This window comes from Molossus molossus, unplaced genomic scaffold, assembly GCF_014108415.1.
Source record: "Molossus molossus isolate mMolMol1 unplaced genomic scaffold, mMolMol1.p scaffold_m16_p_9, whole genome shotgun sequence".
Classification (NCBI taxonomy): Eukaryota; Metazoa; Chordata; class Mammalia; order Chiroptera; family Molossidae; genus Molossus; species Molossus molossus.
Genome location: NW_023425403.1, coordinates 97,422,330 through 97,436,522, shown reverse-complemented (window position 1 = coordinate 97,436,522; position 14,193 = coordinate 97,422,330). Strand labels below are relative to the sequence as shown.

The 14,193-nt window shown below is 43.6% G+C and overlaps 1 protein-coding gene across 2 annotated transcripts in view; it reads left to right on the top strand.

The window, feature by feature from the left end:
• Positions 1 to 14,193, top strand: part of ATP7B (ATPase copper transporting beta) — a 52,375-nt gene that overhangs the window by 19,788 nt on the left and 18,394 nt on the right. Inside the window, exons 4-8 of one of the 2 annotated variants that reach the window (XM_036249758.1) lie at positions 1,513 to 1,674; positions 3,981 to 4,057; positions 5,550 to 5,724; positions 7,199 to 7,432; positions 8,089 to 8,180. In XM_036249758.1, the coding sequence (XP_036105651.1) occupies positions 1,513 to 1,674; positions 3,981 to 4,057; positions 5,550 to 5,724; positions 7,199 to 7,432; positions 8,089 to 8,180 (740 nt within the window). The remainder of the gene's footprint in view (positions 1 to 1,512; positions 1,675 to 3,980; positions 4,058 to 5,549; positions 5,725 to 7,198; positions 7,433 to 8,088; positions 8,181 to 14,193) is intronic. The other variant, XM_036249759.1, reaches the window with a different exon arrangement.

Genomic DNA, 14,193 nt, shown 5'->3' with positions numbered 1-14,193 from the left:
CTCACTGCAGCAGTTCAGAGCACAGACTCAGGGTCAGGCTCTGGCTCTACCACTCACTGTTGTGTGACTTCGGTTCCGAGACCTCCTAGTGCTGGGGTTACTGAGACCTACCCTGCAGGGTTTGTGTGAGCAGGATAGTGTCTAGGGCAGTGCCTGGCAAGTTGCAAGTGTGCAATAAGTGTTACCTGTTATTACTATAAAAGTAAAACAAGAGCTTAGAAGCAGCATTGAAATATTTGTAGACGTTGGCCCTGGCCAGTTTGCTCAGCGGTTAGAGCATCAGCCTGCGGACCAAAGAGTTGCTGGTTCAATTTCAGCCAAGGCACTTACCTCGGTTGTGGTTGGGTCCCCGGCCCTGGTGGGAGTTGTGTGGGAGGCAGCCAATTGATGTGTCTCTCTCACATCAATGTTTCCCTCTCTCTCTCTCCCTCCCACTCTATCTGAAGATAGACAGAAAAATAGCCTCAGGTGAAGATTAAAAAAAAAAAAAAGGAATATTTGTACAGCCACCTGCCAGCCAGTAAGCTCCTTGTCTGTGTGATGGCCCTCCCTTTCCTACCTTTTCCTTGGGTCCCATGCCAAGGTGAATGCATTCTGATTACAGATAAGCTTGCCTCTCCTTTTTCTCTAATTCCACATGGGACTCTCCCATCTCTTCCAGTAATTGATTCTGGGATCACTGATGCAGATTTTAAAGTGCAGCTCTAGTTTCATCCCAGTGCTCATTACCCCTCCGTAACTTCCCATCAACTGCTGGCTTAGCAACCCTTTTTAGTGGGTGCTCAAGACCTTCATGTGGACCAGCCAACAGAGCAGGCGTCCTCCTCTCCCTCCTCCTTGCACATCCTCTGGCCTGCCAAGGCTGGCTATTGATGGTTGCCTGAGCACTCTGTGCTGTGCTGCTTTGTATCTTTTTCCATGCTTCTCCCTCTGTGGTTACTCTTATTTTCACCTGGAAACACCCTATCCAAACTCTCAGGCCGCCTCAAATCCCATCAACTCAGTCACTCACTTTCTGAATCCTTTTCTCCTGTTGATAATGAGCTATTGACATTCTCACCCACAGCTGCAGACCAGATACCGGCAACACTCAGAAACAGAGAGAGTATTTCAGGAGCTCAGAGGGTTTTGTAGAGCTGCACATCCTTGCCCATTTGAGGCAGAGAAGGTGCATGCAGTATTAGTCTGGTGTTGCTGGGGATGTGACTGAGACAGAGTGTAGATGGCTTATGGAAGCCCATCATTATCTGAACTGGAAATCAAGCCTCTGTTGCTTGCCATCTGCTTAGTCGATTGGCTACGTCTCCTGTACCAGAGTTGGGGAAGAACCGCTGTTTATATCCTTGAAACCCCAGGGGAAAGGTTCAGGGTGAAGTTGTTGCACACAGGGTTGGAGGTGGGAGTCCGGAGTCTTGAGGAGAGTGCTGTGGAAGGAGGAGAGGTGCAGAGGCTATGGCTACTGTGTGCTTCTTGTTCCTGGGTCAGCAGGACTTTTGTCATCTTGTGCTGCAGATCACCGGGATGACCTGTGCTTCCTGTGTTCACAACATAGAGTCCAAACTCACGAGTACGGATGGCATCATCGAAGCCACTGTGGCCCTTGCAACCAGCAAAGCCCACGTAAAGTTTGACCCTGAAATTATCGGTCCACGGGATATTGTTAAAATTATTGAGGTAAGTCAGTCATTTAAAAAATTATTCCCACCTTCTAAAAAACTAATTTATACCCATTGTAAAGGGAGAGAAAATGCAGCTAAGCAAAGAAAAAAAAAGGTCACCTAATATTCTTCAACTTTTCCAATGGAAATAAGGTGAACCATTTTATTATTATTATTTTAATATTTTTTCTTTATTGATTTTAGAGGGAGAGGAAGGAAGAGAAAGAGATAGAAACATTGAGGAGAGAGAACATCAATTGGCCACCTCCTGCATGTCCCCCACTGGGGATTGGAGCCACAATGTGGGCATGTGCCCTGACCGGGAATCAAACCGGCGACCTCTTGGTGCATGGGTAGATGCTCAGCCACTGAGCCACACCAGCTGGGCAGGTGAACCATTTTGAAATAGGCTGAAGTTAAATGAATATCAGATATTCTAAGGGGAAAATCAGTGAATGAATAAGAACGTTGGAGGGAAAAAAGACGTTACTGTTTTAATTTCAGATATTCCCTGAGAAACATCAGTATTGCCAAGATACCTGGTACATGGGGTTAAATTACCTAAGCATACTTTTTAGATATGATTTATGTCTGTGCCAAGTATCTGTAGACCAAAGAAATGTTGATATTTGAAAGAATTATTCTGCATTTTGCCGCTATGCTAGGACTGCTTTATAATGGGAGAGTTTGGTAATTTCTCCTATAGAAAATCAATTAGAGTAGTTTTCACACACTCTACCTCTCTGTCCACTCAGTTTGTTCACAGACATACCATTTCACTGTTAAGGTCTATATGGTATACCACACCATTAGAGGAAGAGCGTTAGTGGTGATCTGAAGGGGTTAAGACCGTCAAAACCAAACAACATGAACTTGTAACAACTAATGGTAAGAGTAAATGAGGTTTAGCAGAAACCACTACTTACGAAGTTTCTTATGAAATGAAACATCTTGTAGCAGGTTTAATCTCGTCTTTCATTTTCTCTGTTGTGTGTGTATGTGTGAGCACATGTGCATGTGTGAGTGTGCCCATGTGTCACGTCATGTGTTTTTAAGAGGGATGTCTGTTGAATGGCCTAGAGCTTTGTGACATGAAAACAGTACTGTGGCTCTGCACTGCTGGACAATGCCTTAGAGGCAGACCACACAGCTTCTTGATCAGGTGAGGAAAGATCCCAAGAAGGGTTAAGTACTTTGCTCACTGATGCACAGCTAACGGTTGCAGGGCTGGCTTTCAAACCCAGCTCTTACGGTTCCATGCTCAGTGGCCTTTCTGTTTCTGCCACACCACAGGTCTGTGATAGGGCACTCATGGGGCTGAGAAGCCAGACTGATGCACCAAGTAGTAGGGAGAGTCAAGGTGGTACTTCAAACAGGCTCAGTACTTTTCCCATGTATAAAGCTCTTGCTGGCATCCATGCAGCTCTCTGAGCCTGGCATGGCCCCCACTTTGTCCTTACTTGAGGAAGTTTGCCAATGTCTGGCCTCCTTTCTTGTGATTCTGGGGCATCTTTTCCTGGTATGATTGGGCCGGTATTAGTTGTGAAAGGATTTGTCTTTAGACAATCACAGAAGCCCTTTCTTCCACCACAGCTTTAAATTTTGCATAAAATCCCAATACCAGAGTTCTGGGCCCCTCTTTATATTGTGCTGGCCGACAAGACATTTCCTGACAGCTTTTACTGTGTGTATTCATAAAGAATATCTGAGATTTAGTGATCAGATCAAATAAGGCAGAGAGGGCAAAGAAGTGAGGCCGCAAAGGAAACGCTTGAATCCCTTAAAACAGCACCAGATTGCCGTGTGGTCTCTGGCCGCAGTGGAAGCCACAGCTTGCAGACACTGAAGTAGCCAAGGTCTGCTCAGTGTGAAGAGGCCGGGAGCCTGGAGAGATGAGCTCTGGATCTAGGACTTCTGATAGTGCTGTGCCTTTGGGCAGGGTATTTAACCTCTGTTTCCTCATGCAGAGAACGGATAGCAGCTGACAACTCTATATTTGAGTTTACAACTCGGCACTGATCAGCTTTGGGGCATGCTGACGCCATCTCCCAGAACTACTGCCTTTGTTGACAGAAGGAACAGGAATTGCTGTCTGAAGCCTTCTCCTTATGCTAGAGCATTAAGCCTAGATGGTGCTGACCCTCTGACAGCACTTGTAGAGTCATTTGGGTAAAGAAGTTGTGGGAGGAAAAAACTGTATTCCTCTGAGGTGATTTTAGATTAACTTTCTAATTTCAAAATATGTAAAATGCTTTCTACCAATGCATGTTTTAACCCAGTGCCTTCCTCCTTGTTTCCCACTCCTCTCTTTTTCATAACAAGGACATCGGCTTTCATGCTTCTGTGGCCCAGAGAAACCCCAGCGCTCATCACCTGGACCACAAGGTGGAAATAAAGCAGTAGGTAGAACAGAAGAGATCAACGAAAGCCCTCGTCTTCCTCTCCCTGGGCCTGGCCCTGCCTTACTCTGCGCTTCTCTGTGTCCCTGCTGCCCTGGCTGCCCAGTGTCATCCACTTGGATTGGTTGCCTTTACGCCTATCCTGTTAACCCTCTGATGCTGTCCCCTAGACCTGCTGTGACAGAGGTGTTCGGTGTCTGCACGGCCCAGTGTGCTAGCCACTAGCTACCGAGTATTCAAAATGAAGCTGATGTGACTGAGGAACCAAATTTTTAATTTTATTTAATTTTAACTAATTTAAATTTAAATAGCCACCTATGGCTGGTGGCTAACAGATGGGACAGCACTTAGGTTGGAAGGAAGGGAGCGTGGATTTTTTTCTTTTATAGTATTTTAATACTTTATTTGAATGGGTGCTAGAACTAGAATCCAAGGACAAGAATCATGGCCAATGGGAAGAAAATGACCTGGGAAGCAGGAGACCTGAGTTCATTCATTGTTTCAGATGTTCACATATTCGTTCAGTAAACAAGGCTGCTGTTGTGTGCAGGGCACTGTGCTAGGTGTAGGGGATGGATAGAATGTCCTACTTTTGAGGTGCCCATACTCTGGCTGGGAAAGAGTAGATGAACAATGATTCAGGGGAGTCCTGGGAGCTCCGGGAGCCAACAGAGGACACATGATCTGGGCCTCAATGAATAAGTGACTTTCCTGGGCTGAGGGAATGGGGGTAGAAGTGAGGGTCCTCTAGGGCACAGTGGCAGGGGGACTTCAGGGACTCTGAGGTGGTTTAATGGGGTTGGAATGCCTGCAACACAGGCGGGCTGGCAGGAGAGCTGTCTAAAAAGCTAGTGGGGGCTAAATTTTTGGGTCTTGGGCAGCCACTTGCAGGTATGAGACTTGAATCTCAGAGGCAGTGGTTTCCAGACCGGGGTTAAGGTGCATCCACTTAGAATGTCATGGATGCTGAAGCTAATGTGAGACCACAGCTGTCGCCGATGACCCACCCCATTTCAAACTTCGATGTTCAGCAAGACAGCTTCATTGTTCTCACTGACTCTATTTTAAGCAGCAGTTTAAAAAGTACATGTATAAGTAAGTTAATACTAATAAAAGATTACTTTTATCTGTTTTTCCTAGGAATTTGTATAAGATTGCATTTTGAAAAAAGAGCTGTAGGCAGCCATAGATGGAGATCCCCCTTGGGCTGGAATCTCAGCTTCTGGGCCTCGCTTGCCTCACCTATAGGTTAAAGCTAACACGTCAGCCATGGGTAGGCAAGGGCTTGTTCTAAACATCTCAGGAATGTCCTTTAGATACTCCCTGAGATGGCCTGTGTCAAGGAGAGAGCCTTCTTTTTGTTTTAGCCCTTGGTAGTCTGTCCCACACAGGTGACAAAGGCAAGTCTTAAGCTGAGTTCTCAAGAGGGACCCAGCCATAATCCAAGTGGCAGGCAGTACCTAATGTGTCGGTGTTGCTCATTGCTTTCCAGGTGGAAGAAGTCTTTCTTATGCAGCTTGGTGTTTGGCATTCCTGTTATGGGTTTAATGATCTATATGTTGATACCCAGCAATGAACCCCACGAGTCTATGGCCCTGGACCACAACATCATTCCGGGATTGTCCATCCTAAATCTCATCTTCTTTATCTTGTGTACCTTTGTCCAGGTGTGTATCAGAAAGAGGGTCAGACCTCTGCCCTTCATGCTCGTGCGTGACCAGTGCTTTATTGTAGCTTTCCTGACCCACCCCAGCCAGTTGCTGCTTTTTTCTATCTTATGACCAGCAGCAGGGTATCCTCTAACACAGAGGACTTAGAAGAATCTGGTTTCACTGTTCATTACTGTGTTGATTGCAGGTGATTGATGTCTCCCTGACATAGCAACCACCTTGCTGCAAGGATAGGTAAACAAGCTGTCTTCAGTTTGCTTATTGTTTAGCTTAATTTACCTTTGTTGTTAGAAACAGCAGTTGGATCACTGTGGAGCTCATGTTTCTCTCTCTCTGTATTTTTTTGTTTGTTTGTTTGTTTTTTTGGTTAATCCTCACCCAAGTATATTTTTCCATTGATATTTAGAGAGAGTGGAAGGGAAGGAGGGAGAGAAAGCAAGCGAGAGAAGCAGCAATGTGACAGAGACACATTGATAGGTTGCCCCGACTGGGCCTGGGGATTGAAGCTGCAACCCAGGCACAAGTTCTTGGCTGGAAATCAAACCCAAGACCCTTTGGTCCCTGGGCTGATGCTTTAACTGCTGAGCCAAACCAGTCAGGGCTCATGCTTCTCTTTAACATCCCGAGTGGCAGAAATGTGGTTCTGAGATTATCATTTAAAAGAGAGGGACTAATGGAACTTATCATCTGGGGGCAATATTAAGGAACTAGCCATGTTTCTATTGGGAAGTGTGGCCTCTATATTTTGGAACATAGAGTAAAACTCCTGACTTAATATTAAAATGTTTAGGACTATCTAAGGGCAAGTCTTTGTCAGCTAAATTTTTTTTTAAATTCTAAATGTAATGTACATTTATTATAAACAATTCAAGACATGCTGAAGTACAAAAAAGAGGAAGGTAGTCTTTCAGTGCACAAACCCTGCCTCCAGCCCAGTGCCATTCCCCAGGGTCACCTTCTTTTATTACTAGTTGGTTGTGTATCTTTCATCTATATAGATAACATTACGTGTATGTGTGTGTGTGTGTGTGTGCATGTTCACATAAGGCAGACACATTGCATTAGATGTAGTGATTTATAACTATTTCCACTTAATCATGTGCATCTTGCACTCTAGTGGTTTATGGATCCAGCATATTCTTCTTAGTGGCTGTGTAGCATTGGCCACAGTGTCAGTGAAGTGTGCCTTATTTCACCTTTGTCACCATTCTCCTACAATGGACATTTAGGTTGTGTGTTCTGAGTTTTAAAGGTCTCTCATGCCCTTTGATTATCCGTTCCTGTGGCCATTAGTCCTCTGAATCAGTAAATATATTTCAAAAACATTGATTACAGAGGAAAAAATCAAATCAAATTGGGGTGAACCTAGTGTATTTGCCAGCCGAGGTGCCTCCGGGCCTCCATTTGCTCCTTGAACGCCGCCCTGCTTGTTTCAGCCGTCACTTTGTCCGTCACTTTGTCCGTCTTTCAGTTCCTCGGTGGGTGGTACTTCTACGTTCAGGCCTACAAGTCTTTGAGACACAGGGCAGCCAACATGGATGTGCTCATCGTGCTGGCCACGAGCATCGCCTACGTCTACTCTGTGATCATCCTGGTGGTGGCCATTGCTGAGAAGGCCGAGAGGAGCCCCGTGACCTTCTTTGACACTCCCCCCATGCTGTTCGTGTTCATTGCCCTGGGGCGGTGGCTGGAACATGTGGCAAAGGTAAATGCAGCTAAATGTGAAAGGAACTGTTCCTTCAGTAATACAAATCTTAATTCATCTGAACACCATGTTTAGAGTTACTAATTATATACAATCTAGAGCAAGACTTAAAAGAAATGTGAAACCTACATATAATTAGGTGCTTTGATCACTAATCTCCAAATTGGTCACTACTTCTGAAATCCCAGCTAATCTGGTTAATTATTAAAAGCTTTGTTCAGGTGCCTTGTGTCATTGAAAGAACCCTGGGTTTCAGGTCAGAGGTCATACCGTCTTTTAGTACATAACTGAGTATCCAACTTATTAGGCTAGAAATCCACATTTCCACCTTAGGATCATGCCATTTTTGATAACCTGCATCTTACTCAGCATCTTAATGTATCATAAATGTGTGGGGCTCTGGCCCTGAAAGCAATAGGCTTGAACCTAAAAGAAAACTGTCAGTGGGCAGATTGGTATTGTTTTTTTAGTCTGAAATGTAATCAGTTGAACTGTGGCATTTGTGCATTCAGTGTTGCCATGACATGGCTGCGTGTGGACACATGGTGTGTCCCATTGTCCAGGAGAGCCCTTTGGTGTGCTGTATTAAGGGGCAGCCATTTCCTACAGGGGTCAGTTTATGATAGTTCTCATTTTACATTCTGGTTATTTCTTAGAGCAAAACCTCAGAAGCCCTTGCCAAACTCATGTCTCTCCAAGCCACAGAAGCCACCGTCGTGACCCTTGGCGAGGACAACTTAATCATCAGGTAGGTTATCTTCATCCAGAGTGCTTGGTCAGTTTATGTCATGCACATCAAATAGCCATCATGTACATGACACTAGACCTCATGAAGGCTGGCAAAGACTTGTACAATGAGATCCCTCCTTCAATCCAGTTATGGACACCAGACATTTTTAAAATTTTTTTAATTTTATTGATTTTTTAGAGAGAGAGAAAGGGAGCAGGAAAGAGAGAACATCGACGAAAGAGAGAAGCATCAACATTGATTGGCTGCTTCCTGCACAACCCCTACCAGGGATCGAGCCCACAACCCAGGCACGTGCCCTGACTGGGAACTGAACCATCAACCATTTGGTGCATAGGTCGATGCTCAACCACTGAGCCACGCCAGCCAGGCTGGATACCAGACATTTAAATATCAAGAGATAAGCATGAGCTCAGAGTGGTGTATGTCGCTAAATGATAAATGAGACCTGCAGACAGTCTGTAGCCCTGGAATTTAGAGGAGGAAGGCCTGTGGTGGTCAAGGAAATCTTCACCGGAAACATGAACTATGAGCTGGGCCTTCCTTGCAAGATTTCAGACAGGCTGAGAGATAAGGATTTCAACTTGCCAAAGAATAAAGAAGGAAGTAGTATTTTACTTCTTCACAAGGTTGGCAGCTATTAAAAATAATGATTATTTTCATTATTGCTGAAACTTATATAGTATTTACTGTTTGTAAGACCCTATTCTAACCTCTGTATTTAGTCTAAAGAAAATAAATAAATAAATAAATAAATAAATAAATAAATAAAACTTTGAGGAAGGGAATGTTTTAATTTTATTTTAAAGGTGAGGAAACTGAAGTTCAGAGAGGCTAAGCAACTGGCCCAGGGTCACACAGGTATTAAGAAGTTGAATTGTGATATAACTTAGGCTGTTGGTTTCAGAGTCCATATTCTTTACCCTGCATATACTGACTTTCAACAACAAAGATAATTTTTTTTTTTAAAGTATTACAGATGTCCCCATTTTTTTTTCCTCCACTGACCACCTTCACCCCGCTCCTGGCCCACCCCCAGGCCTTCACTTCACTGCACTATCGTCTGTGTCCATGGTTTATGCATATAAGTTCTTTGGTTAATCTCTTCCCACCCCCACGCCCCTTTTTCCCTCTGAGATTCCTCAATCTGTTCTATGCATCCATGCGTCTATTTCTGTTTTGTTCATCAGTTTGTTTTGTTCATTAGATTCTACATATAAGTAGGATAATGTGATGCTTGTCTTTCTCTGAATGGCTTATTTCACTTAGCATAGCACACTCCAGGTCCCTCCATGATGTCTCAAAGGTTAAGAGTCCTTTTTACAGCTGCATAGTATTCCATTGTGTATGTGTACCACAGCTTTTTTAATCTACTCATCTACTGATGGACACTTGGGCTGTTTCCAGACCTTAGCTACTGTACATTTGCTATGAACATAGGGTGCATGTATTCTTTCTCACTGGTATTTCAGGAATCTTAGGGTATTCCTAGAAGTGGGATCACTGGGTCAAATGGCAGTTCCATTTTTAATTTTTTGAGGAAACACCATATTGTTTTCTATAGTGGCTGCTCCAGTCTGCATTCCCACCAACAGTGTAATAGAGTCCCCTTTTCTTCACACCCTCACCAGCACTTTGGTGTTTGATGATTTGTTGATGGCAGCCATTCCGGCAGGTGTGAGGTGATACCTCATAGTCGTTTTAATTTGCATCTCTCTGATGATTGAGCATTTTTTCATATGTCTCTTGGCCATCTCTATGTCCTGTTTGGAGATGTGTCTATTTAGTTCCTCTGCCCATTTTTCAACTGAATTCTTTGTCTTCCTTTTGTTGAGTTGTATGAGTACTCTATATATTTTGGAAATTAACCCCTTATCCAATGTATCATGGGAAAATATGTTCTCCCATACAGTGGGATCCCTTTTTATTTTGCTGTACAGAAGCTTTTTATTTTAATGTAGTCCCATTTGTTTATTTTTCCTGTTTTCTTGCCCTAGGCAATGCATTGGTGAAAATTTTGATACATGAGATGTCTGAGATTTTGCTGCCTATGGTTTCTTCAAGGATTTTTGTGGTTTCGTGACTTACATTTAGTCTTTTATCCATTTTGAGTTTATTCTTGTGTATGGTACAAGTTGATCTAGTTATACTTTTTATGTACCTGTCCAATTTTCCCAACATGATATTGAAGAGACTGTCTTTACTGCATTGTATGCTCTTGTCTCCTTTGTCAAATAATAATTGAGCATAATGTATTGGGCTCTATGTTCTGTTCCATTGATCTATATGCCTGTTCTTATGTCAGTACCAGGCTGTTTTGATTACAATGGCTTTGTAGTATAATTTGCTCTCTGGTATTGTGATTCCCTCCAAGTTTATTCTTCTTTCTCAAGATTGCTATTCAGGGTTTTTTGGTTCCATATAAATTTTTGGAGTATTTGTTCTAGATCTGTGAGATATGCCACTGGTATTTTAATAGGGATTGTGTTGAATCTATAGATTGGTTTGGGTAATATGGACAATTTAATAATATTAATTCTTTTAATCCATGAACACAGTATATTCTTCCACTTGTTTGTATCTTCCTCTATTTCTTTTTTCAATGTCCTATAGCTTTCTGAGTACAGTTCTTTTACCTCCTTGGTTAAGTTTATTCCTAGGTATCTTAATTTTTTTGTTGTTGTTGCAATGGTAAATGGGATTGTCCTTTTAGTTTCTCTTTGTGAGAGTTCATTATTGGTGTATAAAAATGCCATCAATTTCTGGATGTTAATTTTGTATCCTGCTACTTTGTCAATTTAGTTTATTAAATCTAGGGTTTCTAGGGTTTCTAGTCTAGGGAGTCTTAGGGTTTTCTATGTACAGTATCATGTCATCTGCGAATAATGACAGTTTCACTTCCTTCTTTCCAATTTGGATGACTTTTATTTTTTCTTCTTGTCTGATTGCTGTGGCTAGGACATCCAATACTATGTTGAATAAGGGTGGTAAAAGCTGACATCCTGTCTTGTTCCTGTGCCCCCTCACAGCCTTGCAGGGTGGTGGTGGTGTGGTGAGTGCAGTTGGACCTTTAGATGCAGACAACATTGAATCCTCACTGCAGAGGATGTTTCTAACAGTTTTTTAAAAAGAAAATATTGATGTAAATCTGTCACATCTGTCTGCACAAACTGGTTCCTTAGTTTTAAACATTTATACACAATAACATTCCAAGACATGGGCATGTATGTTCAATTTTATGCCTTTCTAAGAAATCTTCAGGTTTTTGCCCAAATGGACGAATATCAATTACCTCTCATATGCTTTTGGGAAGATTCAGTGAGATAAGATGTGAAAATCCAGCACCATACCTGCACTCAGTAAATGTCTATTTATCTTTCTTACATAAATAAGGTGGCATTTTGTACATTCTCTCTGGTAGTTTAAATGTAGACTTTGTAGAATGAAAGGAAAGTATAAAACAACCTCAGAGTTCTGCCTGTTGTACATGCCCACTTTTCTGATTTTTTTCACCATTTGTTCTTGAGGCAGTGTTCTCTGTACAAGTAAGTATATTTGGCCTGTGTAATGCTTTTAGAGAGGGGCTGCCCAGCTGGTTGTGGTTCCCTGCATGGCCTCTCTCGCTTTCTCACTGTTCCTGCTGGTCCTCCTCCCTCTCTCTCTCACCATTCCCTCCAGCATACAATTCACATGCATGCACAATTCACGATATCCTATCTTAATTCACTCCCTCTTCCACTCCTGGTTTTTCTCTTCTTTCACATCAAAACTTCTTTTAAAAGTTGTCTTTATGCCCTGACTGGTTTGGCTCAGCAGTTACAGCGTTGACCCGTGGACCAAAGAGTCACGGGTTCGATTATGGTCAAGGGGACGTACCTTGGTTGCAATTTGGTCCCTGGCCCTGGTCGGGGTTGTATGGGAAGTAACCAATCGATGACATTGGTGTTTCTTTCTTTCTCTCCCTCTCTCCCTCCCACTCTGTCTGAAAATAAATGGAAAAATATCCTCGGGTAAGGATTAAAAAAAAGGTTGTCTCCACTTCACATTCGCTCTTCAGCCCATTCCAGTTGAGCTTCTGCCTCCATCAGTTTTGGCAATTGGCTTTTGGCAAAGACATCAAGTAATTTCCATGTACCCAAATCTAACCATTAATCTGCATTTTAACTTCTCAAGAGCATTTTTAGCATTTAATGTCCCTTAAATTTTTTGTGTTTATTAATATATAACTGAAGTACACAAATTTATTCTAAATTTAGAGCATGAGTTTTACATTTTTCCATCTGTGTACCGACATCTGCCTATTTGATATGGTGGCTGGGTGCTTGCTGCTTTGGATCCTCTCCTTTTCTTCTGCATTACTGGCTGGTCCTTCCACTCCTGCTCAACCTCCAAATATTGGTATGTCCGAGGGCTTTGTTCCAGGACTCCTTCTCCTTTCCTATTACGTTTCTAGGTAAGCTCATACCATTTCCTGGTTTTAAATGCATTTCTATTTTGTCAGTTCCCAGATTTGTACCTCGAGCCCTGTCCTCTTCTCTGAGCTCCAATCATATTTTCAATTTTCTACGTAACATGAGGTCAAATAAGCATCACAGGCCCGACAGGTTAAAATGGAGCTCTTCCGTTCATCTCCTCTTCCCTCTCCCTCCCTTAGCTTCTTCTCCATAGTTGTTCTCATTTCATTAAATGATTTCTCATCCACCCCGCGGCTTACACCGAAGATTGAGAGCTCATCTTTGATTCTTCCCCTGTGCATTTAGTGCATTTGCACATCTTATTGATGCAGGCCCTAAACACTTCCTGGGGATTTCTTCACTCCATCTCTAGCCGTATCTTCGGCATCTTTTGCCTGGGTGGCTGCCCAACTTCTCTTCTCTCAGTTTCTGTTACTGTCTCTACAGCCCGTTCTCATGCAGCAGCCAGAGAGGTGGAAATGTGGATCAGATTATGTCATTTCCCACAGAAAACCCTGCATTCAAGCACACAGCTTTGCTCTGCAAGATCCAGTGTGATTGGCATTCTGCCTGCCTCACTCACTTTCTAGCAGAGCTCACCGGCTTCCTGCTTCTCAAAAGCACCCTTTCTGCCTGCCTTGGGGCTTGCATTAGCTGTTTCTCCTCCCTTGAATGTTCTTTTCCCCGTATTTTGGCCTCTTGTCATCAGGTCTCAGCTCAAATGTCATCGTCCAAGTGAGGCCTTCTCGTTTTTCTCCTCCCCGTACAACCAAAGAATCCCTCCAGCCAAATTTTCATCACAGCACTTGTTTAATACCCGGAACTCATTTGTTTTGTTCTCTGTTTCCTCCACAAAATTTGTCTTGATGAGGGTGAGGACTTTGCTGTCCCAGTCACAGCTATATTCCCAGTGCCTAGTACAGTGCCTGGCACTTAATAGTGGCACAATAAATACTGACTCAGTCTGTAACTGACAGATAAAATACATACTGCGGAGACACATCGAAGATGGCGGGTAGGTAAACGCCGTATCGCGTCCTCCCACAGCCACATCAAAGTTACAACTAAACTACAGAACAACCATCATTCAAAACCGCCTGAAATCAAGCTGAATGGAAGTCCTCCAACTACAGAATTAAAGCAGCAGCCACATCCAGACTGGTAGGAGGGGCAGCGGCAGTGCGATGGGCTGGTCCCACACCCAAGTGTGGCGGATAAAAATCAGGAGGACACCTCGGCTGGGAAGGTCCTTCCTGAGGACTGAGGGGTCTCCGTCCCACACCAGGTGCCCCGCTCAGGGTTCCAGTGCCAGGAAGAGAAGTCCCCATAACTTCTGGCTGGAAAAACCAGCGGGAACTGAGGCTCAGGGAAGCTGAAGCGGCTGGAGCCCCAGGCAGCTCCCTAAAGGGCCGGCGCACGGACTGATTGGACTCTCTCCCTCTAAGCTTGGAGGGGAGGCAGCTCGAGGGGCGCCAGAGACATACAGGGAAGAACTGAGCTGTTTGGCGCTGGAGCGAGGGCTGGAGAGGGGGTTTTCTCCGGGACAAACATGCTGTCAG